At 43.3% G+C, this 27,440-nt stretch overlaps 1 protein-coding gene across 13 annotated transcripts in view; it reads right to left on the bottom strand.

Moving 5' to 3' along the window:
* Positions 1–27,440, bottom strand: part of MAP4K4 (mitogen-activated protein kinase kinase kinase kinase 4) — a 162,790-nt gene that overhangs the window by 8,229 nt on the left and 127,121 nt on the right. Inside the window, exons 14-28 of one of the 13 annotated variants that reach the window (XM_080346127.1) lie at positions 26,837–26,923; positions 25,930–26,163; positions 21,435–21,596; positions 19,178–19,408; positions 18,147–18,253; positions 17,110–17,261; positions 16,367–16,464; positions 16,049–16,057; positions 14,896–15,071; positions 14,250–14,370; positions 12,888–13,079; positions 10,419–10,536; positions 9,986–10,156; positions 7,230–7,373; positions 1,674–1,808 (exon numbers count right to left, since the gene is read on the bottom strand). In XM_080346127.1, the coding sequence (XP_080202253.1) occupies positions 1,674–1,808; positions 7,230–7,373; positions 9,986–10,156; positions 10,419–10,536; positions 12,888–13,079; positions 14,250–14,370; positions 14,896–15,071; positions 16,049–16,057; positions 16,367–16,464; positions 17,110–17,261; positions 18,147–18,253; positions 19,178–19,408; positions 21,435–21,596; positions 25,930–26,163; positions 26,837–26,923 (2,137 nt within the window). The remainder of the gene's footprint in view (positions 1–1,673; positions 1,809–7,229; positions 7,374–9,985; positions 10,157–10,418; positions 10,537–12,887; positions 13,080–14,249; positions 14,371–14,895; positions 15,072–16,048; positions 16,058–16,366; positions 16,465–17,109; positions 17,262–18,146; positions 18,254–19,177; positions 19,409–21,434; positions 21,597–25,929; positions 26,164–26,836; positions 26,924–27,440) is intronic. The other 12 variants (XM_080346122.1, XM_080346128.1, XM_080346129.1 and 9 more) reach the window with 12 other exon arrangements.

Here is a 27,440-nt window from a genome sequence, read left to right as displayed (position 1 = left end):
TCAACCTCCACAGCTGTACCAACTGAAGAACAGAGCTTTTGTTCAGTCTTGTCTAGCTTACAAGACTGCTCGGAATATTTTCTTGGGGAACAGGGGTTGTTGAACAAAACCACCTTGTCTGTGAAAGAAGACCTTTGACAATCCACATTCTTTGCTCTGGGTGCTATCTGGGAATTCACCCAAATCTTAAGTTTCAAAAGAGCAATGTATCATTTAGAGGAGCCAAAAAATTGCTTGAAGCAACCAAAATCCATAAATACCACTTCACCCTAACGTTTGAGACCCCTGTCTCATCAAAGAGACAAGGAAGCGACCAGTGCCAGCTGTCTCGGTGGTGGCCTCCCGAGCGTGAGCCCAACTCTTGGCAGAGCTCATCCCTCCTTGGGAACTAAAGCACAGCTGTCAAAGAGGCCTCTCACTACCTGAAGAAGTCATCTGCAGTTCAGAGGGAAGTTCAGTGCCAGGCTGCAGCCCGGAGGAACAAACCCCCCTTCATCTGGAAGAGAATGCTCTTTGTTTCAGGCACTTCCCTGCTGGAAAGCCCTCTTGCAATAGCTGTTAATGTATTGTTAACAGGCCACTTCATTACGCTGCTAACGCCCTGGGGTATGATACCAGAGAAATACATTATTTATTTGGTTTGGGGTCAAGTTCCTGGTTCAGCAGTCACTTGCTGCCATCGTTATTGATTACAGCCCACAAGTAGGTTATTTCCAAGAGCACACACATGACAGGAGGAGACTAAGCTCAGCCAAATTGCTGCTGCTCCACATTGAGTGACACAGCTGGAAAGGAACTGAGCTGGCTCTTAGGAGGAAACCAAATCAAAGGCAACATCCAGGGCCCGTTAAAATGCATCATGAGATTGAAGCAGGAGAAAGAGCTCTTGGTTCATACCCCCACCTGCAGGGCAGCTGGCTCACTGCATACTCTGCTGATGGAATGCTACATGTCTTTCAATAGTTTTGGTGGAAGTTCCTACAGCCAAATCATTTTAAAGGACCTAAAGCCACTCAAAAGGCACCTGCCTAGTGAAAACACATTTCATCCCATAAATGTACTGCAATGGATCTGAGACAGCATTAGGAAATTTCATAAGCTAAGGGGAATCAATGAGTCATCTTGAAGTTAAACATATGCTCCTGTTCCCAGATGCTCCTCAAAGCTCGTGCACTAGCTGGGTTTGCTTTCTCCTCCCACTCTTTTTTTTTTTTCCCCCCCACTCTTTAAAATCTACATTAAAATGAAGATTTTTTTTCACGCCACTCCATCATGTGATTTCATCACAGTAAAAGATCAGGAAAATCTGTTAGTAGACTAGAGTCCCTCTGTCAACTAAAGGGTCTAACAGAGGCAGTGAAAGGCTACCAGCCTTCACTGTCTGCATGAGCACTCTCCTGGAAGTTGCATCCACCACAGGAAGGAGACGGATGGGGATTTGCACCCACTTCAGTTCACAGCCCAGCACCCCACCGCAAAACCTCTCCCAATATTCAGTTTAACCCAGTACCTTGTCACCTACTCTGGTGCTTTGCCAGAGAAGTTCGCTGTGAGGGATAGGGAATACAGCCAGAAATAAAACCAAATCTTAAACCCAGCAGCTACATGCACCGCCGTTCCCTCCCTCGCCCAGCTTTTACCCCGACAATTTGATTATCGTATTCGCTACTCACCAACTTTATAGTGCACGCAGCCTTCCAGGTCGCCCACTGTTGTCCAGCCCTGTTTCTTTTCTACTTCAGGATCGTTGTGAAGGATTTTATTTCTTAACCAGGACAAATAGTAAACTCGCAACTTGTTCTTCTTACCTGGCCACAAAATGAAAAAGGTTGGTTTATCTCCATAGGAAGATAAGTGCAAAAATCCCCTTCCCAAGCAAATAGAAAGGCCCACAGAGCAAATCACAGTAACAATGAAGGAAAAACTGCTGCAACCACAGACATCTCCCTCAGTTTTTATGCCCACAACAGCTTTTCTCTAGACTCCACCCAAACACATGCTTTCCTGATAATCAATGACAGAGACTCATGGTAATACCACATGAACATAAGCTAAAGGGAACAGCTCTTTGTTTGTCTGGTTTTTAGGATGGACACAACTTTTATTAGAAAAGGGTTATATTCCACAACAAAAGCACCGAGATTAAAAAAAAAAATAAGAGCTGAGTCAGAACAGCTCTTCTTCAGACAATACCATAGGAGAGTAGCAGGATGGAATTTGAGGCCTGAAATTATCTATACAGCTCCCAGAAGAGAACAGGACTAGTTTGAAAGGAGGAAGCACAACTGAAGAAGAATATGGTGATGAAGTGTATTGTACAAATTCTTCCCAGTTAGGGACCAGGACACTTCCATCCCTTACATCATCCTCAGACACAAAAACTCATCAAGTTTTATTAAGATAGTTCATTATTCCTCTGGAAGAAAAGCACACCAAACAACAGCACTAAACAATTTCATTACTGAACCACTTTACAGCAGTTCTGCTGTAAGGAAAAATGTACAATATCTGAAATTGCAGTGAGAGAATTTCACACAGCCCAAGCAAACTTTATCCACTTGCTAAAAGCTGACGACTACTTTGTCGGCAAGCCCTAACCTCGTGGTGCACGGAGTATTGTACTTATCAGGCTGCACACAAACTGCAAGAGGTGTTTCTTCTCCACAGGTGAGAGAACCTACATGCCCAGGCTACTTTATCTTCATCTGCCATGGTCATCAAAATACAGCTCAGACTCTTAACTCTCAATATGAGAAGCCTCCTTGAATGTGGAACAAGGTTCATAATAAACTTTATCAGTGATTCTTTAATAACTAATGGCCCACAAAGCATTTGCTGAACTAGTGAGAAGGTGACCCTGATGAAAATACTCAAGGTTTGCATTCTCCTTCCTCCAGCTGCTTTGCTGCCCAAAGCCATCACAGTCCCCCAGATGAAACTGGAGGTGAAGTAGAGAGGTGGTCGCTGCTTTGATTAGGAGCCATTTAGGAGGTCTCTGCACAAGGAAAGGGAATAGGAGATGCTCTGAGGAACCCAACTTGTCAGTGCAGTAGCTCCATGCTAGTGCTTCGCCAGCCATGATGAGGAACCTGTGTGACTCTGGACAGTGTTTCCCAGGTCTTAGAGCTGACAGGAGACATCTGACAGTGCTGCAGTCAGTGCTGGGCTGGCCAAGTGACACGGTACTGGTCTACTCTGCAGAAAGCCAGGACCTGTCAGAATAGTCCACCTGACAGCCTGCCGGCCAGATCCACCTATAGGGCTTAGCTAATGTCTTTAATTTGTCTATTAAGTTTTCACACGATGCACACCAATGGATCAGTTTCTGGATGGTTGCCCATTTCAGAAAAGGGTGTACAGGCACTGTCTTTTGTTTACCCCTACTACAGATTTGACAGTAAGTGAGCACCCTGATTTACTGCCTGACTTCATATTTATTAAGCCAAGTTTCATAAAGGGATAAAAGCCCCACCACTACCACGGCTCAGTAAGATTTGGAAAAGGGACCGGAGCAGGAAACAATATTCCCAGAAGTCACGCATCTGACCAAGAAAAGGTCCTCCCGTGAAAATTCTGCAAACAATAGCCACAAGTGGTCTTTTAGAAACACTGAAATACGGAACACAGTCCAGACTAGAAGGTTTGGGGTGAGTGAGGGCTCAGAGGGCACAGGATAGCTGAAGGTCAGTACAATGCACCGTATGTTTTTAAAACCGCCACAAGTCCCCGTGCACTGGGAGACAAATTCTCTCTCAGATATTTCCATGGCTTCAGCTTCCCCTGTAGCTTAGTCAAACTTGAAGGGTCAGAACAAACATTACACATGGGAATTTCCCAGCATGTGGCTAATTATATTTTTTTTTCTTCTGGTTCACATGATGAGCACCAGGGTATTTCTCTCCAACCAGAAACATTTTTCAAAACAAAAACAGAGAAATATCTCAAGTGTGTTCCCATTGTGCTTTAGTGTCTAGACCACAAGCAAAGTCACAAGACAGGAAATTCCTCTGCCTTTCAGCAGCCTAACATGAAAAGAGCAGGACCGGTTAGTTATATAAACATGGCTATGTGTGTATTTCAACAAGTTATGCTGCTCTTAATGTTCATATTGGGAGTGGGGGTATTAGATCCTTTTCCTGGTATATCTCCACCAGTCAGTTTTAACAGCTCGCAAAGATCTGGCCGTTTTTATTTTTTTTGGTCTGTTATGGCCATGAAATAAGAAAGAAAACTCTGCTCCAGCCACCAAACAAACTGATCAGCCAGTGACTTCTATGAAAACTCCCAGCTCTGGTTCTCCCACAGACGCCATTTCAAATGCAAAGTCCCTTTACCTATATTGAGTTTTTTGTTTTTATTGTCGCTGTGGTTTTTAATTATTAAGCAGGCAGATTCCAACCAGTTCTTCTACTTTGTCATCCCTTCCTACCTCCCCGAGCGGTACCATCAGCAAGTTGGGATGGCAAAACCCTCAGGAAGCCACATGTGGAGTGTGTTCTGTACGCACGTCGTCACTCTCTCTTCCAGTGTTCTTATGGCTCTCGGTATGGTATCACCTGAGCAGTCGAAACTACTTTTTTGCCTCTCAACAGAATGAAGAACCAATTAACTCCTCTGCTTTGACCTGCAAAGCCTTCTTGTATCAGCTGTAGCAGCTCAGTATCTCAGCATCAAAAGCTTTGTTGTCAATAAGTTTTATATTTGAGATATACACTGGAAGAAGAATTCACTTCAGGTTTCTACACTCAAAAGAATGTATATTACAAGCAATTTCAGGTGACAATCCCCCAAAATCCTAATGCACTGCAATTTCTTTGTACAATGTGGTGACACTTTTCAAACTTCGCTACTGTCAGCACATCACCACCAGAAAAAGCCAAGGGAACGTACGGCCAAGAGCGCCGCATGGAGCTGAACAACGCTCCCAGCAGAGCAGCAGCAGTCCTGGGACAGAGCTCGGAGGCAGCTCCATAACCCAGCTGCCAAAACACACCATCTGCAGAGACACCTCCCCAAGTCAGTGTTCCCAGTTTGCCTGGAAAGGTGGAGCAACCCACTATAAATAAAAAGACACTAAGAGAAGTCCAGCATGAGCGTAGCTTAAATTGAGCACCGCAGCAGCTGGAACAGGAAGGTAAGGGGGGGGCCTGAGCAAAAAAGCATCATGGTTTCACCAAGCGTGCTTCCCATCCATCTCTCAGTGGGCAGAGCTGCCTCTTTCCCGCCTCGTACTCCAGTATGCAGGAGATGGGACAGAGACAAAGGCATTAATCAGTGGAAGATCAGCCAATTTCTTAAGGGTTAATGTAGCGTGTCTCCACAGAGGAAGCAGTCGGTTTGAAGGAAACAAAGAAAAAGCATGTGTCAGGGTACTCAGATCATGACTGATATAAACGTAAATAAACTTAAAACAATTACACACAAGACTGAATCACAGACACTTGTCATCTGTGTAGGATGTGCTTCAAATCAACAGATTTTACACAACTTGGATTATACAATATTTTTGTTTATAAGGTCTACTATAGAATAAACTCTATCAAATGGTGCTTTTCAAACAGCTTACATTTTAACATACAATGTTAGATAACAAAAGGACACACAGCATGCTGTGTTTTTTTAAACCCTCCTTGATTTATCTTTTCTTTTTAAAGATTTCATAGCATAGCTGTAGCTGAGAATGCAGCAAGCAATAAGCCAATAAAATACAGTTGTTCTAGACAGAAACGAAGTCTCACGTTGACAACACCAAGAGAGGCACGGTTCTTTGGACCTGTAGTAGTATAACACTGCTAACACATTAAATTGCATGAAAATGTTTAAGTGTCTGTCCTTTTGCATAGGTGCTGGGAGAGCCAGAGAGCTCCTCCAGTGGAGTCAGAGGGGCTCTGAAGCCTCAGCAAAATTTTGGGTGACTCTGAACAGTGTTACAGGGGCCACTGTGTGAAACCTCATTTAACATCCTCTCCTTGTCACACATGCGCGGCGTAGCAAAGGCTGATTGCACAAACAAACTAAACCAAAAGGAAAGGCAAATGGCTGAATGACATCTGTGAAGAAAGATTAACGGTTCACCACATCAAGTTGCTTAACAGCAGGATAACCTTATGCAATAAATCTCTGGGGCCAAAGAGTCTGGAACCTCAAGCTTCATAAAACACATTTTTATCAGTGCACACAAAAAACCACATCACCATCACCCTTCATCTCCCATTGCTTTGCCATCTGCACTTGCATCCAGTGAGAGGAAAGGCTAAAAGCTGCACCTATCTGCCTTCTCACACCAGTAATTTCCACATCACATACACATTGTACTCCCCTCTCTCTCAAACACCAACAAACTCCATGCACATCACTCTTTTTTCCCTACTTCGCAGAAGTATTTACAGTTCTATAGATTTCAACACACAAGACCTATGGGGAGAGGCTGAGGGAGCTGGGGTTGTTTAGTCTGGAGAAGAGGAGGCTCAGAGGTGACCTCATCACTCTCTATAACTATCTGAAGGGAAGTTATAGCCAGGTGGGGATTGGTCTCTTCTCCCAGGCAGTCAGCAATAGGACAAGGGGGCATGGGCTTAAACTCTGCCAGGGGAAATTTAGGCTGGATATTAGGAAGAAATTCTTTACAGAGAGAGTGGTCAGGCATTGGAACGGCCTGCCCAGGGAGGTGGTGGACTCGCCGTCCCTGGAGGTTTTTAAAGTGAGGTTGGACATGGCACTTAGTGCCATGATCTAGTAAACAGACTAGAGTTGGACCAAGGGTTGGACTCGATGATCTCTGAGGTCTTTTCCAACCCAGTCGATTCTGTGATTCTGTGATTCTGTACAAGACACCTTTAAACTCAGGTAGCAAATCATGTTTTGGTTAGAAAGAGGCCAGGTTGAAAGTCATCATGAGAGAGGGAAAGAATGCCACTTTCACAGACTTCACAAAATATTAACCTACAGCTCCCAAACACTGAACAAAGCCAGATGTCTCCCACAAACCCATGTGGCATTTTTAAAGGCCATCTCATAGGAGAAAGAACAGGGGGCAAGCAGGCACAGTGTATTGTGTGAAAGTGATTCACTTGCAGAAACAGAGCGTAGACTCAGAGGTGAAATGATGGAAAACCCACTGACTTCAGTCACGTCAGGACTTCCTCCTCAACACACAGGCTGCCAAGAAAAGCGTTCTGTCATGCCACACCAGAAGGGGGGAAAAAATCATGTTGAAGAGTTAACTTTACCAGAAATTGTCACCAAGACATTCAGCCCTTCAAGTACATCCATTTGTTGGAATCTTCTTCGATTGATGAGCGGATAAACCTTCCCCTGACCACTTCTGTCTAGCAGCATCAGGCCACTTTCAGTGCCCACTAACAGGTTCACTCCTAGAAGAAACAAAAACAGAGACCCAAGTTAGCAAGCTGTTCTTCCACATATTCTGATGAACTGATGCTTGATACGGCAACTATCTTGTTCCAAGCAGGTCTAACCACCGCTGGCTGGGACTCAGCTGCCTGCAGCCTAAAAGATCTCATGATGTAGAGGCTCTCTATGCCACCTGTCCACAGTGACTCCTGACAACAAACTGCAGCATTCAAGGAAGCGAGAGACTGGTAGACCATGGAGAGCTTTCTAGAGCACCAGTTCCCAAACAAAAAGGCACAATAACATTGGAGGAGGGGTAAGGCACAAAGTGGTAGCCAAGCTTATGTATTCTGAAGGATGTATTAGCTGTTGGTAGAGAGCTTGGTAACAGAATGTTCTTGACAAGAACACTGCAGAAAAGCAGTAGCAGGTGTCTGGTCCCCACTGGGAGGAGAGGATTGCAGTGCAGCCCTCACACAAAAGGACAAGCACAGGGTTGGCCCTCAGTCTCCCAGTCATCTTTTCCATCTGAATGTTAAAATTAGAGGAATTACAGTAACCTTGTGTTTGCACAGATTTATCCTAAAGATCAAGCAAATACAGATGAGAAAAGTCAGTAGGCCTGTTTCATTATACAAAGGTACACACACCCGCTAGAACACTTCTGTGCAGTTGTTTCTGCTTTCAATTTATCTGTGCATCCATGCCTGACCCCTTCCCTTAGCTATATGCATTTTGAGGTGAAACTAATGAGGCAGTACGGTGGTGGAAAGCAGTGCCTGTATTTTAAAATGCAGGCACTGTCTTTATTCACAGCCAGCCAAGCTCTTCTGCCACCACTCTACAATTAAGCAGCCCTGCTTTTTCAAACAAATGGAAATGTTGCCTGAAAAAAAAAAAGTACAGGCTCTCTGTGGAGGTTGGGTGTAAAAATCTATGCTACTGCATCCATGTCATTAATTTTGGATTTCATCACTCAGTACTAGAAGAAATAGCTTCATAGACCTACTGCAATCAGCAACCTGCCAGATACTATGGCACTGACACTGGTAAAGGCAAAGCAAACCAAAGCAAAGTAAGCCCTGCTCTTTTTGAATATGAAACATCACCATGAAATGGCCTCATTTGCTTAAGGGTAAAGGAAGCTAAACCTTATCAGGAACTAAGCATGTGTACCAACTTAGATCACCATCAGTTTGGCCCTAAGTTTAATAAGGAAGTGCTTTGTTACAGCTGTAAATCACCTCTAGGATTTTACACCTGTACTTTAAATCACCATTAACAGTCGGATACAAAGATCAAAGGAAAATACAACCATTAACACAAATCGCTACTAGCAAAACAAGGCAGATCAGAGAAATTATGAATCATCTTTACTGATCCCATACGATTTTTCTCTGCCTTCACCCTCTCACGGTCTGAAAGTTTACATGAACACAAGTCTCTTCATTTTATCAGAGAATTATATCAATGCATGCAAAAACAGAACTGGGGTAAAAATTCTTACCAGTGAATTCTGGAAATAAAGAAAACAGCAAACAGCAAGATAAGGTGTCGGGAGAGCTATTTAACTGACATGGCTTTGCAGGCAAGGAGGACAGGACAACAACGCTATTCTCAGAAACAAGAAATGCTGGAAATAACCCCCAAAAAGAACTAAAGCTTTGGATAGAGCTGTGAAAATGTAAACAAGAAAAGTGCAGTGTGTTACCTATACAACCATCATGAGACTCAGGGGAATGGCCAACTCTCTTGTTCATAGTTTTTAAAAAGACAAGCATGTGCATTTACAGTCTGTTAAGTTTAGGGATACTAGATAAATACATAAGTAATACACATGACTATCTTCTGTTAACATCTAGATAATGAAAAAATTCAGGCAGCCTCATGGACTCTGGCCAAGAAAGAAATGACACAGAAGAGGAAAGCTTTTGCTGGGTGTTGCAGCAGTGACTCTGCATTGTAGCAGGGAACAAATGCAGTTCTAAACCTTTCAGTAGTGCAAGAACCTGACTGTCTGACAGCAACACAAATTAGCCCTTGTGACAAGAAGGCCAGACACATTTGGTCAGCTGACACCCCATACCCAGCTTTTCCCTGCACTAACCACTCTTAATAAAACCAAGCCACAGTCTCACACTGGAAAATATCCCTCCTATCCTTCTCTCTTCCCTCCTAAATAAACTGATGACTGAGGTGGAAAGTCATCTTACGAAACACATCTTAATCAAGCTCTGCAGCAACACATTAGAAAGAGGCTCAAGATGACGTTCATTTTTCAAGTGGAATACCCTATGTGCACCACGTGTACAATGAAAAGATGATCACAAGGTCCCAAATGTTGCAGGAGATGTACTAATGGAGGCTACAGAGAAAACGGTATCCCAATCAGTTGAATGAAGGCTGAACTGTTCCATCAGAAGCATATATACAGCAGCAGGAAATTATATCAAAGCAGGAACAGCATAATAATAGTCAGCTTTTGCAACAAAAATACATAAACAGACACTGAATAAATGCAGAGAAACAGAGCTACAATTTCAGAGATACATTCTTGAAGACCATAAGCTCATAACTGGCAAATCTGCACTTCAGAAGGGCACAAGTTGAGGCAGGAACAGCTTTGCCTTACCCCATAAGGCAGCACACAGTATCTCAGAATTGAATCTCTTCTTGTATTTGCGTATCTCTGGGGTATCACTCTGTGGACGTGTATTCGTGGGATTCACATTGACAACTGACCCCTTCCGTGTGGGGTCTTGCCTTATTGCCTCTGATCTCATTGCTTCACTAGAAAATCCTACTGAAAAAAAAAGAAAAGTGCATGTAATAACCCTTAAGTGCTAAATTCTGGACAGACATTCTTTACACTAAGCAATCCAAATCAGTAACTGAGAATATTGAGCCGGTCTTTCTTTTTGTAAGAAATGTAAATGGAAAAAGAAATGAACTATGCAATCCGTTGCAAATCAAATACAAAGCATGATGATAACATTAAGTACTTTAAAGAGCCACTGAAGTCACTGAACCCTTTTTCAATTGTCATCTTCAGCGACTTTACTTACCCACAGAAGTCACAGTTGTCCCACTAGATGGAGAAATCTGTAGTAATCTGGGGTCTATAAAAGGTGTAAAGGAGGAGGAAGATTTGTGTTTCTGGAGTGTGTTACTAGCGGACTGAGTCTGCAATGTAAATTTCAACTTTATTAATATTAATGACAAAAAAAGGCATGGATAACAACAACCAACATTTAAAAGTCACTACAGAATTACGCTACAGAGCCTCCCCAAGCTTTTATACTTCCTTCATAGATATCGCACTGTAGGCACCACACCTGAACTATATACATAAACATACTGCACATGCTACAGCAAAATGCGATTAGCTAAATAATTGTCCCTGTCACCTCAGCTGCTAGCAGAGATTTTTAGGACTGGCCACTACAATCAGGCACAAAGTGAGGGAATGTCTCATTTTTTAAAAAATCTGCTTAAATGTATGTATACTATCTGCAAGCTGTCCGCTACCTACAACTTTTGTATTTATGAAGCATCTCCTAAAGTGAGCTAGTTTAGTAAGTTATGAAGTTTGATCTCTTGGCTTGTGCAACAAAATCACAATCATCTGGGATCAAGCATTCACTTCTATGATAGATTAAGTTTAATGTCCACTACTGTTCACTCTCCCTATTTTGTTTAACCTGAGCCTCTTGCCAGAAAGCTGCAGCAGGTTCTTCCACCTTTATTTGACAAAGCAACACATTAAACCTGTATCAAACAAAGGGGCTCATTAGTGTGGAAGGTGTAGCAAACAGTGAAATGAAGCTATGAATATGTAGTGGATAAAATCACTGGTGCTTGCTGAGTTACACAGTTTAAACATGAAAAAACATAAATAAAAACATAAAGAAAGGAAGAAGACAAGTGAAACAATGAACTGTTAAAAGTGGAAATGGAACAACTTAAAAACCCTTGCCAGTTTAGTATTATAGTGACAACATAGCACATTGAAGCAGAATGGGACAAGTGAAAAAAAAAAAACAACATATATATCTAAAGGGCGTGCATGTGGCTAAGTTATACCAAGCAGTACTGGGTTTTTGTTCAGCCCTATGCAAACGTACTTAGATACCCTTCCTTATCATCAACTCATCTTCAACCTCCGATTTTTCTAAGCCTCATAGCGATGGGTCTTAGGAGTGTATCACTCCCTTGCACAGCTAAATACTGAAAGGCTCCTTCACCACCTGCCACTGTCCAAGCTGAGTTAACTGAACCCTGCTTATTTATTGTTTAGGTCGAAGTAATGAGCAAGCGTATCTCTGGATCAATCAGCTGATCTCTATAACCCACAAAAGTGTGCTTTTAGAAAGATCAAAGACCAATGAAACATAGCTGAAAATTAAGTATTATGCTAACTGCATTTCTAGGAGGAAACCCTCCCACCTCGCCTCCTGCTATGTGGTTCAGAAGCATTTTTGATCCTGCAGCAAACACACTGCCATCAGCCTACCCAGCTCACCGCAACATCTCCTCCTCATCACAGCACTTGCTCTCCTATTTGGCAGGACGGCTCTACCCTGAGAAGCAGCAGCTTGTTTTCCCCGCATTTTGCTCCCCCTGCATCACTCCTGCTTGCTCCCAGAAGAGCCAGGCTGGCCATGCAGTCGGGATTTGGGCCACCATGCTGGGCTCCCTGCTTCCTGCTGGGGCTGGGAAGGAGCAGACGATAACCTTCATTCACATGTATGCAGCTCCTCTGCAGCAAGGGGTTACACACATGTGAAGGACCAGGCTTGCCCACCAGCACTTGGTGAGGAAGGGAAAGCACCATCCTGGGATCAGCCCAGGCCAAGCCTTGCTTCTCCATAGAGACACAATCAGTTTTGGTGGAGAAGAATCATCTTTACACAGCTGCTTTGCAGAGTGCGCACATACTTGGAAAAAAACCCAAAGGTTTTCCCCCAGTCATTATTCCAAAGCAACAATACCCCAGGCTTTTCAACCCTCCCGGGCAACACGTGATTTGTCCACCCAGCCCACGTGGCAAGCTTTTAAGAGCGAAATCCCTCCACGGCCGCTTCCTCTCCCAAAGGGTGAGTTTCCACAAGCAGCTCCTCATACGTGCAGAGTTACTAGCCCAGCCTTTACTGACAAAGCCAAAATTAACCGCTAATTTTTAAGAGGCACACTGCTTGCAATTAGCCTGCTCCCAGAATAAAACAGAATTTAAAAATAAAAGGGTATTGGCTTGAAAATGCAATAGTCGAGTTTAGTTTAAAATGAACGCCATGCAATTAATGACTCACTAAGAGGAAGCAAAAATAGTAAACTGGCAAGTTTGGCGTGGGACTGCTCTAGAGTTAAGGGCTTCTTACACAGAACTGAAATGTGTTATTTGGGAGGTGGCAACAAAGTTGACAGAAAAAAAATAAAAAAGCAGGGGGAGATTGGCTGGAGTTCCTTTGCAAACTAGCTACTAGGCAATGCTGCTATAACCCTACGAAAGCAGCCAGCTGTGGTGTAAGACATACCTCATTAGTAGTTAGCTTGTCCTGGGGTGTCTGTGGGGACATGGTGGGTGTCGGCTGGCTGGAGGATGGGGAGGAGGAGGTGGAGGAGGTGGAGGAGGAATGGCTTTGCTGTAAGAGATCTGGCAAGAGGTGAATGCGACCGGCAAAGCCATTGCTCTCATGATGGCTGGCACGCTTTTTGTCAACTGTACTCTGCAGAAAAAACAGGCACACTTGTCTTGCTCAAGTGCTGCTTAAAGGTCTGTATCCCTAACAACTTCTCTCCTTCTTTCCCTCGCTCACTTCCTACCTTTGTACATTCATTTATTTATTTGTTTGAAAAAAAATAATCTGATAATCCATGCCTTGATGCCTGGATGGAAAGGGAAAGTGGGCAGAGCTACTAGAATTCAGCAAATTCCCACCTGTTCTGGAAGGCAAAAGCTTAGTTTGTGTGGTTGACTTGCACAGCCAGTTCCTCTAATTAAGGGAAGAGTAACTGCACCGGTAAGCCTTCCACCACAACATGGACAAGCACATTTTTGGGGGTGGGAGTAGGATTTCTTCCCCTATTGTTTTGTTTAAAACTAACTCAAATCCTATACAGATAAATACTTGGACTGTCTGGTGAATGCCTTCAGCTAACTATTTAAAACAATAAGCACGAAATCTTAATTTTCAAACCAGAGGGCTCAATTAAGAAATTGGCATTCGGTTGTGAAGTTCAGAAATGTGATTACTCCTATAAACTAGCACGCTCATTAACACATGAGCTCATTTAAAAGCAGGGAATCATTATCTTTGAGAGGCACAAGAATGATATCTTTTCGGAATCAAAGGCAACAACCCAGCACTCGAGCTCTGTCTACATTCTCTGCCTCACCACCTATTTTGTTTCTCCATTCCCCCACACTAACTGTTGCATGAATTTGTATGTGCGTGTGCGTGTATCATCTGGGTGGTCTATACACCCTGAACTACAGGTTCAAAACAATTTTTAAAATATCCTGAACACTCTCAGCCTCCCCTCCAGCCCCACTCCTGAAAGTCATGTTTGGTTCCACGGTAAACCTAAACTAAGTTCTTCCTTTAGGTACTTGCTCCACACCTGCAGCTATTCTACCCTTCTCTCCCACAGACTCTGAGGTACTCTGAATGGTGCTGCCATGGGTGTCACCAGAAAGCATGCAAAACAGTAGCAAGGGATGAAGGGCTACTCTCCTCTTTGCATGCATCAAACATCTTGCTCATCTGCAATTCACTACAGCTGTGTTCTGATAATACGAACAACAAATATAATGTAGAAACAGCATGGGTGAATGAGCGAGTGGGTTAATGAGCACAGAAAAGGTGCAGGACTGCATATGGAAGGAAAAGCAATACCTGTCGGACAATTAAGGTGCCCTCCTTAGATGGTGTCAAAGCGGGTTCACTCTCCACATCGTCATGGACGATCATGGTTTTCACTGACTCTGTTTCACCATTACTCAAGTTCAACGTTGACCTATTTGCCAGATGAGAAATAACTGGGGTGAGACAATAACATTTGTGCCCCAGCTTTTGCTGCCTCACACCAAGGCATAGTCAAAATTAATTTATATTGTGATCACAGTGGAATATTTACATAACCTGCCTACAAAGGCTTCTCTGTTGAAAAAGGTCAGGAGTTCATTAAACACTGTTTCTTGTTTTATAACAAATTAAAGGCGGAAGAGGTAAAGGATATAATTTATAGAAACATAGTTCAGCCTACTTTAATACTTGGGCACTTTCTTGAGGGCCTGTGAAACTGATTCCTCATTTGCAGAAAAGACTTAAAGGGACTTATCTGCTAACATGGCTCCTAAATGCTCAGCCTGATTTTGGAAAGATTGGCCTCACTGTTTGAAAATGTGAACATACAAGGCTGCTATGTCTTGCTCATAGATTGCTATAAGTTGAAGAGCTAACATACAAGCCAAAATACCCAATGTCCTTTTCCTTCAACCCTGTAAGAGGGAAAACAGAAACAAAACACAGAAGAACTAACACTGCTCGGACATCATCTGGTCCAGAAGTAGATTCGTCTGCTCCTTCTTGTTCCATATCATCGTCTTCCTCATCCGTCGTCCCTGACTCCTCACTTGAGGATGAATAATCTGTCACTTTATGTGGAGGTCGCACATCCTCTACTGCTCGCAATTCCTTTGCCAATGCAGTTAAATCCTGATGGGAAAAGGGAGGCAAAAACACATATTGCAAGGAAAAGAGGAGAAGAGTTTGCAAGACAACCCCACTGGATTAGTGCCCAAGTTTGCTTACTTGTCCAATGCTGTGTTTCCACAGCCCCAGCAGTATTGCTTCCTTTGATTTATTCATTCCTGGTAATTATCAAAGCTCACTTTCAGATAACTTAAAGCACTGAAAGAGTCAACCTAAGGAGGCATTTGCCACATTATAGAAAAATGTGCATGCTCTGAATCTAAACTCTTCATTCTGACTTCAGTTTATCACGTTATAACATCTGAAAGACATACATAAGCATCTGGGCCCACTCTCACACAGTGGTTGACTGTTGCAGTTCACCCTTCCTTAACTTTGCAGGTTAACAGAATCCACCACAAGAAAACTAGCCAGCAAGGCAGCAGAAAAATCCTAAGACTTATTGAGCCACCCAAGGCACAGTGACAGAGAGCTGATCTCCTTGAAACCTTTTGATCCCTTTCCAGTTGCATGGATCCACGCTAAGGAGCTCACCTCAGAGGTCAGACTCGTTCGTAAGCACCAGCCCAGTCCCACCCAACTGTCGCACAGTGCGGGACATAAGCTGCTTTTCTGTCTGCAGCTTGGAGTGTGGGCAAACCAGGTTTGCAGACAGTGCAATCTGCCCTCAATTGTGTTGCTATGCTCTATTTAGATGAACACAATTTATGGCAAATGCTTCACACATTATACTGTCAGAAGTGAAGGATCAGCCTCTGTGTTTCTTTAATAAAGCAGCTTTAACTGACAGATTTGGGTGCTGGTGCAGTATCATAACAGCAAGAGAAGAAAGTTTTAAGGAAAGCTGGAAATACTGTGAAAACCCACTGAGAAGCCACAGATACAACTGGACACCGAGTTGTAATCAACTGCAAACAGCAGTGAGAACAAGAAAACGTAAGAAATCTTTCATGGAATGCAGCAACAATTGAAGGTCTTACCACTTCTCCCTGCACCATTCAGCCCAGCATTGGCACATTCAGGTCAAATGCATGATCATTGGTCCAGCCCCAGGAAGGAACCACAGGAGTGAAAGAGATAAAGGCAAAGGTTAGAAAGGAAGAAGATCGGAGAGCAGAAATCAATTCCAGATGCAGAGTAAATTCTAATGTTTATAGTACTGTGATGTGTGCAGGTAATTGCGGAGCCCAGGACATGCTGCTGAGCCCCCAATGGCATTATGAATGGAAGCTCACACTGTACTTTTTGTGGGCCTACCTGAAGGAGAGGGGGGACAGGGGAAAGCGGATGCAACTTACAGCAGGCTTGATAGGTCTGAAGACTTCCTTTTTCTCTTCAGGCTTTTTAGGTGCGCTTTCATGACGCTGCGATGGCGAACCCTCCGATTTGGATGATGCTGTATGTGTCAAGACCACCAAAAGGAACACAGAACAAAACAGATTAAGCAGGGAGCTAAAGATGTATTGTCTTACTTCACTTTGGAGTGGGGAAGAGAGACAAGGTGACTCTTATGTTATTCCTGAAGGACTATACAAAATCCATCATAAGCTGTGATCTGTATAGCTGACCTATGACTGAAGCTGAAGTAAACCGTCAAACAGTTGGAAACCAAAGAGGGTAACTCAATTGTGTCCATAAGTTGCAACAGCATCCAATGTACCCCAGCTGAAACCTATTTATAGCAGTCTGCACCCCTTCAACAACCACAAGGCAATAGGCACCAAACATCAAAAGGTGCCCTTGCACATAGGAGGAGGGAACCTGTCAGAGCAAGAAGACTGTGCTGTTTGCATATGGGCAAATTCAGCAGTGACTGAACACCAATCAGAGAACACTGAAACACTTTTGTGACATCTTCTGCACCCATTGTCTTTCCCAAGCAAGGACATACAGCCAAGGAAGGTACTGGAAGGTAACCAACCTTTGATACTGTCTGTTCAAAGGTCTTTCCCAGTGAGGGTTATTATCCTTCATTACTGAGTGCTGCACAACTCAATACATTTAGAAACAAGACGTAAGAAAAGGTGAAGGAAGGACTTACATCTCATCCGGAACCGCTCTCCAGACCCGCTCTGAGAACCGGGGTGGGAGCCAGGCTGTGAGCCAGAGTTGCTTGAACCTGAAGAACTGCCACTGCCTGGTCTCGGCACGAGCTTCTCCACCCTTTCCCACAGCAGACGAGGCTCTATATTGCTGTATCAGGGGAGGGAGGAAAGTCTTTGTCATGTACTTCAGTTTCAGATTCCCGTTTCTAAAATCAAACATCACTCTTCCTCAGTGTTTTGCTAACAGCTCATCTGAAAGAGCACTTAACACTGAGCTGAAGGTATCAGTGATGCTTCACAACTCAAGCAGCATCTCCCTTTGAAATACCTGTTACCTTATTTAGGATGATAAAATAAAAAAAGTTTAGGTTTAACTGGAACTGGCTACCTGCCATTCTTACATATCTAACCTAAAGTTAATATAGACTGCATGTAGCAGACTTAAAATTGGCCCAAAAGTGCCCTGGCCACTCAAGCACAAGCCAAGAAGCCTGACTCTCTCACACCCATCCAGTGGCTGGTCCACAGTTCTCTGTTGAGCTCTGGAGGCAGCCCCTTCTTCTCCCCTTGCTCACCTCAGATACTCTGTATCACAGCTCAGGGATGCTTTGCCCCTTCTTAAAGTCTGTTTCTAGCTGAGAGGCCAGAGAGTTTGAGGTTGCTTCACTTAAATGTTCCAAACACTTCAGCTGCCAGTACTCCTCACAGTATGCCTAAAATGACTTGTGGCACCAAAAGGTAAGATGTTCATGAATGGCCACATTTTTTTCAGTCATCTTAAGGATATTTTTAAATTATTGCAAAAGTTACAGGGCAGGCAACTCAAAGGAAGAGAGGGAAGAAAAATTTTGCTGTTGTTTGCTGACCCACATGACACACCAAGGAACATCAATATTTATCATTGCTGAAAAGGGATCCAAATTAATCTTCCTTCCATATCTAGACAATGCCAAAAGCCCTCTGAAAATGCTTGGCTTTCCATGAGCCTTTTCCTTCCAACGCAGGAAAGGCAAGGACATGTAGGTTTACAAACCTCGTGGAGTTTCTTTGACCTGCTTGGTTATTTTGCTGCCCACTGCCCTGCAGTGGAGAATCACGGCGGGACAAGACTGGTGACCGAGACGTTGTTCTCACAGGTACCTTGGGAGAAAAAATGTTGTGTTAAACCCATGAAGAGGAGAGTGAGAAGAGGAAGATTAAACCTCTTCTGTCTTAAGATTTTAACAAACATTTATTCTAAGTCCAAGCTAGCATCAATGACTAAAAGCAATAAACAAATATCCACAAAACCAAGAGCCTTAGTTGGGATGCTGTTCAGATTTTGAAGAGAACTGAAAGTTTAGTCTTAACATTAAGTAGTGTTTAATAGTTACCACACAAACACATACACACCCCGCTACCCTCCAACTACTGAGACATTTGAAAAGAATATGGCATTTTGACTGAAGCAGGGGAGGCACAAAGCAATTTGCTCAAACAGCGTGAGAATTAGGAGAATAAGCTCAGGGGAACCAAACAAATGCCTAGGAATGGATCAGCAGAAGGCAAAGACTGGTGGGGGAGCAAGAATATACTCAGAAGCAGCAAATCCCAGTGGATGGGAGAGGGGTGGGTGGGGGAGAGGACGAAGAAATATATTGAATGTTTCTTTTTTGTTGAGTTCCATCTCAGTTTTAAATATGCATATGATTCATAGTTTGGGTTGATAACAGATGAAGAGGAAAATTAACTCTGAGCAATAACCTCAGGGATATTTAAAAATCTTTCCTGAATATGGTAATGATTTTTAAACTTTGCATAATAAATTGTCTCTCTGAAATAGCTGCATTCTATAAATAATTGCCAATTTTATATGAAGCTTCAATATTGTACCTAAGGTTGATTACCATTAACCCATTGACTGAACACCTACATTATCATCTGCCTTTCAAAATACTGTTACCAATGCTGGCACAAGGGCACAGTCTTCACAGTGCCCAGGGTATCACATCCTTAAAAAAATAATCATTAATAATAATCATCATCATAAAAAGAATAGCACACATCTGTCTTTCTACTCCTTACCCTTGGAGGCACCTCGTCACTGTCTGATCTAGCCCAAGCCTTTTGGTTGGGGTCGGGTACCTCCGACCTAGAGTCAGAACTCTGATTTAGCACTTCACTGCGTGAAGGTGGATATGGGTCCTGGGAACGAAGATGGTGATGAGCAAATTTGGGAGAAGGGTCACTGAAGGAATGGGATCGCGAGACAGGGGAAACATTGTTCTTGAGAGATGCCAGATGGGACCACTGTACCTTACAAGAAAACAAAACATAAAACATTCAATGCGCTCAGTATAACTGGCTTTCCAATTAACACAGAATAAAGGCAGGTGGGGTGGGCAGAGACAAATTGGTTATGGCATTAGGTAAGCGTGGGGTGGAATCAATGCACTTAAAAAAGCAAGGCAAGCGCCCAAAGAACGTAACAGACTCAAAATACAGCACATATGCATTTTTTTTGTGAGATACGCTCTCCACATACACATACACTGGTGCCTCAAAAGAAAAGGCGACCTAATATCTGCACCGTGAGCCTGAGCCCAAAGGCCACTCAAGGCAAAAGTTGCCTGCTGTTCCCTGGTCTCCAGTGGGCTTTTGTCAGGTCTCGTGGCAGCACCGGTGGGCTGGGAAATTTGAAGTGGATAACCAATTGAAGAAGTGTACAAAATTAAAAGATGCTGTAAAATGTGCAAACTGACAGACATTTATGTTACCTAATATATTTAGGAACTAGATACAGTTCCAAACTTTTGGAGAAAGACCATAACACAAAAGCCTTTATTCCTTCACAGTCATTGCAACATATATATATATATATAAAGACCATAATATATATTGTATATAGTATACATATGTACAATGCATATTATACTTACACCATATATGTACTATATACTGTACATATATACATACTTATACACAAACTAAGCACGCACATATACACACATTCAGTTACACATACTAAGAAAGCACAACAGTGACTTCAGAATTGGAAATCCATTGGGATTTCCATTGAAATCCATATTGAGCCTTCAGTTGACTCCCTCCTTGTGCATAAACCTGCCTTTCAAAATGGATTTCTGAAATAAGGAGGAGGAAAGGTGATAACTGAGGAACACACTGGCTTTGCACCTAATAATTAATCACAACTTTGCTTTCAACCCCAGTTTCTGTAGGCTGGGTCTATTTGTTTTCATATGATTATTATTTCCTCAATTTTAACACACACAGTTGTTGAAGAGCCTGATTATCCTTAATATGAATGGCAAACCCAGAGACTTTAAAAGTAACTGGCACACAGAGCATGAAGATACAAGTCCAATATTTTCAAATAGTCATAGAGGTTTGAATAAAGGCCAGGAATTAATGAGTGAGAGCTGAAGTTCTGTACTGATTTCTCCCACTCTCCCGTCTGCTCAAATTCTCCTGCTGCCCAGAAGAGTCGCAATACCTAGTCACAATCAGGGACGATTTTAGCTTGCACTGTCATCAACAGACCTAATTTGGGTAAGAAGAATTTGGCATGGAAACAGAGGAACTAAATACAGAACTATGCTATTTAATTTAGCATTTCTAAAACACGCAGAATTTATGGGCTATGTCTATGTTTTAGACAAAGGTTACTTTTTAAGTTCATGCTGTACTTCCTATGAGATACAGACACAAAGATCTGGAGGGTTTTCATTAGAAAACAAAAGAATAGCAGCAGCCATGCAGCTCAGTGGTTTCAACCTCCTTTTAATTTTACAGGAGTGGTACAGAACTCTATTTAGCAACTGTAAGCCTACTGACAACAAACTTGCTTTTCTTAGTCATGTTTTGTAAATCTCTTTGAAGCAGCTCTCATACTATTAAAACCCACTTGTTTAGTTAGATTTTTCCACAAGAATTCAAAAAAACTAAACCAGCTGCCTTCTTTCCTGAGCATCCTCTCTGGTATTAAGTGTCTTGCACAGATCAAATTCTGAAATATGGAAGCATACTGAACTCTCACACGTGTTCAGCCCATCATTCCTCTTTTGCATAGACAATAACAGAATGCAACAGCCCTAATATTAAAAAAAAAACAACCCACACCAAACCCACAAAGCCATTAGTTTATCAATAGAATAAGCAAAAATAGACAAAGAGCAAATCTACTGAATAAACCAAGCTGTGTAACAGTACTACACTTTCTTTACATAAGACTTTCTATGTGCCTCGATCTGCAAATCTGAATGAAACATGTTGGGACATCTGCATTTCCTCCAGGCTCACTGAGATTTTCTTGGGCACTTACCTGGGGCTCCATCGGTCTCTGCATGGCAGGCTGAGCAGGTTCTGAGTTTCCATTGGAAAAGGACTCTGATCTTGAAGGCACTGGTGGCTCCAATACTTTGCCCATCTGCTTAGACTGTGCTTCAGGGGAGCCCTGATTAGTTTTTCTAAATCTCTCCTCCACCTAGGCCAAAATAAACAGAGGATAAGCCTGGAGTCAATAAAAGCAATTACAGTAGAAATATGAAAGTGACTACCAACTTTTCTTTACCATGAAGAAACCAAATAAATCTGAGGCTTGACAGGATTTTTTTTCCCTACTGCTTCCACCAGCAATGTAAAACACAGGGTGAACTGCACCAAAGTGGCAAGTAAGCCAATATGGAAAATCTGTTCTAGGAGAAAGGTTACAGCACTCAGGAAGATGTGAAGTGATATGATTAAAGACCATGATGAGGCTTCTGATAGCCTTGATAGAAATAAATCTGTCCAGGGACATCAAGGGCAACAAGTAAAGCTTCTGTAGGTATGTTGGTGATGAAAGGAAGACTAGGGAAAAAGCAGGTCCTCTCCAGGAGGAAATCGGAGACCTGGTTACCTGGGATATGGAGAAAGCTAAGGTCCTCAATAACTTTTTTGCCTCAGTCTTCACCAGCAAGTGCCCTAGCCACGCCACCCATGTTGCAGAAGACAAAGGCAGGGACTGGGAGAATGAAGAACAATCTACTGTAGGAAAATATCAGGTTCAAGACGATCTAAGGAACCTGAAGGTGCACAAGTCCATGGGACCTGATGAGATGCATCCACAGGTCCTGAGGGAACTGGTGGATTAAGTTGCTAAGTCACTATCTGTCATACTTGAGAAGTCATGGCAGTCTGATTGGAAAAGGGAAAACATAACTGCTATTTTTAAAGAGAGAAAAAAGGAAGACCCAGAGAACTACTGGCCAGTCAGCCTCACCGTTGTGTCTGGCAAGATCGTGAAGCAGATCCTCCTGGAAACGATGCTAATGCATATGGAAAGTAAGGAGGTAATTGGTGACAGCCAACATGGCTTCACTAAGGGCAAATTATGCCTAACACCTTTGGTGGCCTTCTACGATGGGATGACAGTGTTGGTAGATATGGGAAGAGCAACTGACATCTTCCACCCAGACTTCTGCAAAGCATTTGACCTTGTCTCCCTCAACATCCTTCTCTCCAAACTGGAGAGATGTGGATTCAATGGATCACACACTTGGTGGATAAGGAAATGGCTGGATGGTTGCACTCAAAAAGTTGCTGACAATGACACTATGTCTGGGAATAGGTTGCTCAGAGAAGCTGTGGATGCCCACCCCTCAAAATGTTCAAGGCTAGGCTAAATGGGGCTTTGAGCAACCTGGTCTAGTGGAAGATATCCCTGTCCATGGCAGGGGGTAGAACCAGATGAACTTTAAGGTCCCTTCCAATCCAAACCATTCTATAATTCTTTTCTACCTAGACTACGGTGTTTTCCTCAGTATTTTCCTCACAGAGAATAAAAGGGATATATGAAAACAGAAACAACCTTACAATATAAAAGTACGTTTCCTATTGCTATACCTTACTGTAGTTACCCACCTTACTCAACCAACGTCATTTAATTATCTGCTCTCCTGTGCTTGCCTCTTTGGCAGTGCAAGAAGAGGCAGGATCTGCTTCCCTGCCTGGTACTACCAGAGCCTGTTCAGCTTTAGATACAAAACTGCAGGACTGGTCATCCTCTCTTTTAACAGATAGCTCCAAAACAATCTATGGACTGCAGAGAATGGCCCCAGCAGCTTGTTTCTTGTTCTTAGGGACATGTAGTAGTTGTCATGTGCTAGCCTGGAGAACTTTTCAAGGGGAAGACTAAATCAGAAAGTGCTCAGTCCTCAAAAGAACATTAAGCAAGGTTCCCATGCAGAAATGTCACCTCTTTCAAGGCCACAGCATTGCAAACCAAGGGAGCAGTACAAGGGGCTAGAGGCAGAGCGAAACCCGGGCAGAAAGGAAATAACCTCCTATCTCCTAAGACGGCCTGTTGCTGGAATCAAGGCAGTGTGTGTGTTTCTGCCAGAGGAGCTGCTGCTGAGGAACACTGAACTCCCAGCACTTTAACAAAGCATCTAAGAAAGATCCAACTGGCAGTTCAGGCTGATTTCGTCTGCTGAGATGCTGCTCACAAAATTTGCTTTAACCCTTGTGCCTGAAGCACAAAACCAGTACAGGGGTGGTTTCCTAATTTTTCCCTTCCATTGACGGTCTGGAGAGACTGGCTGTTCACATACCCATGTCAGAAGACAGAGGCAGCTTTCCAGGACTCCTTGGCTGGGACGCTTTACAAACCCAACCAGTCTTTGCTTTCCAAAATTTGAGGACAGTGACAGTTTGCCTATGGAAACAAGCAAACAAGCTTCTGCCAGGTCTATAGAAAATACACCACGTCTGGGGAAATACAACAGTAATGGAGGTGAGCATCTTCACCATACAATCATTTTCACTACCACATTCAACTTAACGGAGCCATCATTTAAAGCTTAAAAAAACAGGCCAGTCTCCTTGTCGTGAATAGAACAAGGAAAAGCCTCAAATCTTTCTGTCTGAAGTCTTTATTGTCTCTAGATGTAGATGGTAGGAGGTTTCCTCCACAAAGCATGCAAACTGAACAAGCCACAAGCCCTCAAAAGCAGGCAAAGAGGTGGGAAGGAGACAATCAGTGCATCCCTGGATAGAAACATGCCCCGTTCCACTCATCTGACTGTCTGGACCAGAAAAAGGTATTAAGCCTCACTTCTTGCTCTGATCTTCCCCTCTGTTTCCCAGAGCCAATCTTAGAAGTCCTTTTCCTTACATCTCCATTGTCACTGTAATTTGAAGAAAACCCCTAACCATCATTAGATTTTGCCACTTTGGCTTATCATCCTGATGGTCAACATCTCCACAAATGGAGACTTTCTCTGGACAGTACTACATGTGAAAGCATGAGGCACAGAATGCTCACTCCAACTCCAATGTCAGGAATGACATTAGAGTTAAAGCCTGCTTTTAAGATTAACTGGTATTGCTCCCACTGCCAGGCACCAAGATATGATGGCTCTGCTTCTACCACACATGCACAGCAATTTCTGGGAAGACCTGACTACTAACACAATTTTTCTGTGACTTCACTTTACTCCTTCTAGCTTGAGCAATCACAAAAGAAAAAGACCACAACAGAAAAACAGCTGAGTCAATGGTTCTGCTAAAGGATGTAGCACTTCGAATCTTCAGGAGTTCTTCTCCAACTTTGAAAGGAAAATGGGAGACAAGGAACAGAGACAGCTCTGCATCTCTCCAAAGCCAGCCTTCGGGTTGGACAGGAGTGCTGGACTGGCACTGTGCTTTCACTGAGGCAAGGCAGGAGCAAGGACAGGAGGGCTGGTAGCAAGCCTGCACCACCACATATTGGACAAGTCTGTGCTTCTTGCAGCAGAGAGAGACATACCAGATACTTCAGCCATCAAAACGAATGGGTAAGATAGCACAAAGATGGTTTATGAAGAGTTGGACAACAGCACCTACAAGAAAATTAGTTTGTGCTCACCAAGCCCAAACAGCAATACTTCAAAGGCAATGAAGCACTACTGGACAAAGGTGGAATGAAAGCTATTTTATAATGTTAAACAGCCCCAAGGATTTTTTTTTGTTCTTGTTCCAAAATGTATTTACCTAGTTCTCACATGCTGGTGATGAATGCTATTAAGAGCCTTGACCAGTACTGCCCAGTCTAGTGGTTTGTGGGCAGTATGGTGCTCCAGGGAAACATAAGAATAAGACTGCTGAAAGTGAGCCAAGTATGCATCAAAGAGGCAATTACTTGCTAAGCAATGCTGTCCATGGAACAGTTAAGACAGGGGACCACTCACTGAAAGAAACAGCACTGACAATTTCAGATCGATTCGTGAGTGCCTGAGGTCCAAGAAGGCAGCACCACAGAGTTTTGTAAGAGCAGGACATGATCTCAGAAGAGAATAATTGATACTTCAAAAATGACACTAATGAAATTCAGGGTTGTGTTCATGAGAAGGTAATTTCCAAGAGCATGGGCTAAGGCACCAAATGTGTAAACAGGTGCTGTGTGCAAGCACCCCTCATAGGTTCATGATTTCCAACTGCCTGCCAATTTCCAATCACCAGTACTTGCCAGAAACACAGATCACCAACTGCACCAATGCTTCCTGTGAAAACATGTCCCACGAAGTGAGACTAACTTCCTGACATGATGCTTCTAAAACCTTCCAGAATTTCTTTCCACCCTTTATACCTCAAAACTCTGAACTTCAATGATTGCAGTAGCAGTACTCAGAAATACCTCTCAGATTTGGAAACCAGTGGCCAACATTTAAAAAAATCCCGCCCTCTATGAACAGTGCTCTGGCCTCCCACTGTAATATAGCAGAACCCCAGTCACCATGATGCCAACAAGTAGCAGCAGAGGAGCAGGTAGCAAATTCTTGCCCACAAGCAGGACTTACCTCACGTGCTCTTTCAGCAGGCTCATAGTGAGGTTTTGGCTCAGGGGTATGATAGCTTTGTTTATTTCTTTCTTGCTGCTGCTGTTGTTGTTGTTGTTGTTGTTGCTGCTGCTGCTGCTGCTGTTGCCGCCTATGATCGTGCTGCAGCGACAGGAGGTAGGCTTGCTCCTGCTGCAACTGGCGCTGGAGTCGCTCCGCCTGCCGGTGTTCCTCCATCTCTCGCCATCTGTATTCCTTTGAGAGAACGTGCGAGTAATTCAAGACATAGCATTGACTGTATGGCGGATGTGTCCCTATCCATCCCGTTAAAAATGCACCTTTCTGGTTATTGTTGCTTTTTTAATTTTTTTTTTTTTTTTTAATTTCGTTGTTAAAGTGTAGCCAAGAGCCAAGTTAGACCAATATGGCATGTGTCTCGTGTTGGTAAAGTTGAGAGTGTGCTGCTAAGCCTGACATGATTTGGAGAGTTATGTCAAAACTGATTTTTATTAAAGGACGAACAAGAGGTTTTTATACTAAATCCAGTGTAAAGTTCATAAAACAATGGTTTAGACCAACACTAGGCCATTGTATCCCGGGGTGGATTTATGTATCATGTGTGCTTTTGATCTGCAACATAAGCACGCTAGTTCTTCACTGAATGCCAAGGTCTGTTCAGAAACTCGACCACCACACCAGAACTGTTCCACTTTAACATAAAGCCTCCTCTTATTGCCCAGAAAGCAGTGTGACCATACAGCACTTCTCATATGTGCCTGTCAGCCCACGACACTAGCATAAATGGCCTTTTAACCAAGCTCCTTTTTTGTCATACTGTCAGTGCAGCTGTGCCTGACTGAGGGAAGCCTAGGACTGGCCGGATAAATGGATCCTATAGCTACTGAACAAAACAGATACAGTGCTTTACCAGTAACATGGCCTGCTCCTGGAGCAGCTGCTGCTGTAGAATTTCCAAGTGCCGCTGCTCCTCTTCTAGCTGTCGCCTGATATACTCCTGTCACATAGAAATTACCCAGCAATAAATTTATTCAAAAGGAATGCATCAGAACCCCCTGGGTGGAACACCACACGCTACTTCCCCAGTTCAGCTTTAACGAGAAACACACTTCAGGATGGATTAGTGCCTGCAGAACAATTTAGGAAGCCCTGCCTCCTGAGCATCAGATTTTGGCCCCTTCCATTCTGAAATTTGGACTCCTCCAAATGTTGCCGGCATGGGCCAGAGCTCGTTTATGTATTTTGGAAGTGGTTTCAAGAAGCAGCAAAATGCACTTGAAGGTTTTTGGAAAGTTAAAACACAGCAAGTCTTGACTCAACACAGCCAACACAAAGTCACATGCAAGTTGTATTAAAACATTAGTTTGTTGCGCTGGTGCGATGAACTGTTAGCAACAGCTAGAGCCAGGCGTAGTGTCGGCAGAGCTGGAGCAAGCTCCCCCAGAAGGGCTCTGCCCAGGGCAGCTGGGACCTGCCCTGCCCTCTCCCCTGCCGCCCTCACCAGAAGCTTCTCC

The sequence above is a fragment of the Nesoenas mayeri genome (assembly GCF_963082525.1).
Source record: "Nesoenas mayeri genome assembly, chromosome: 1".
NCBI classification, from domain to species: Eukaryota; Metazoa; Chordata; class Aves; order Columbiformes; family Columbidae; genus Nesoenas; species Nesoenas mayeri.
The sequence above is the reverse complement of the archived record's forward strand: the minus strand, read 5'-3'. Positions and strand labels throughout refer to the sequence as shown.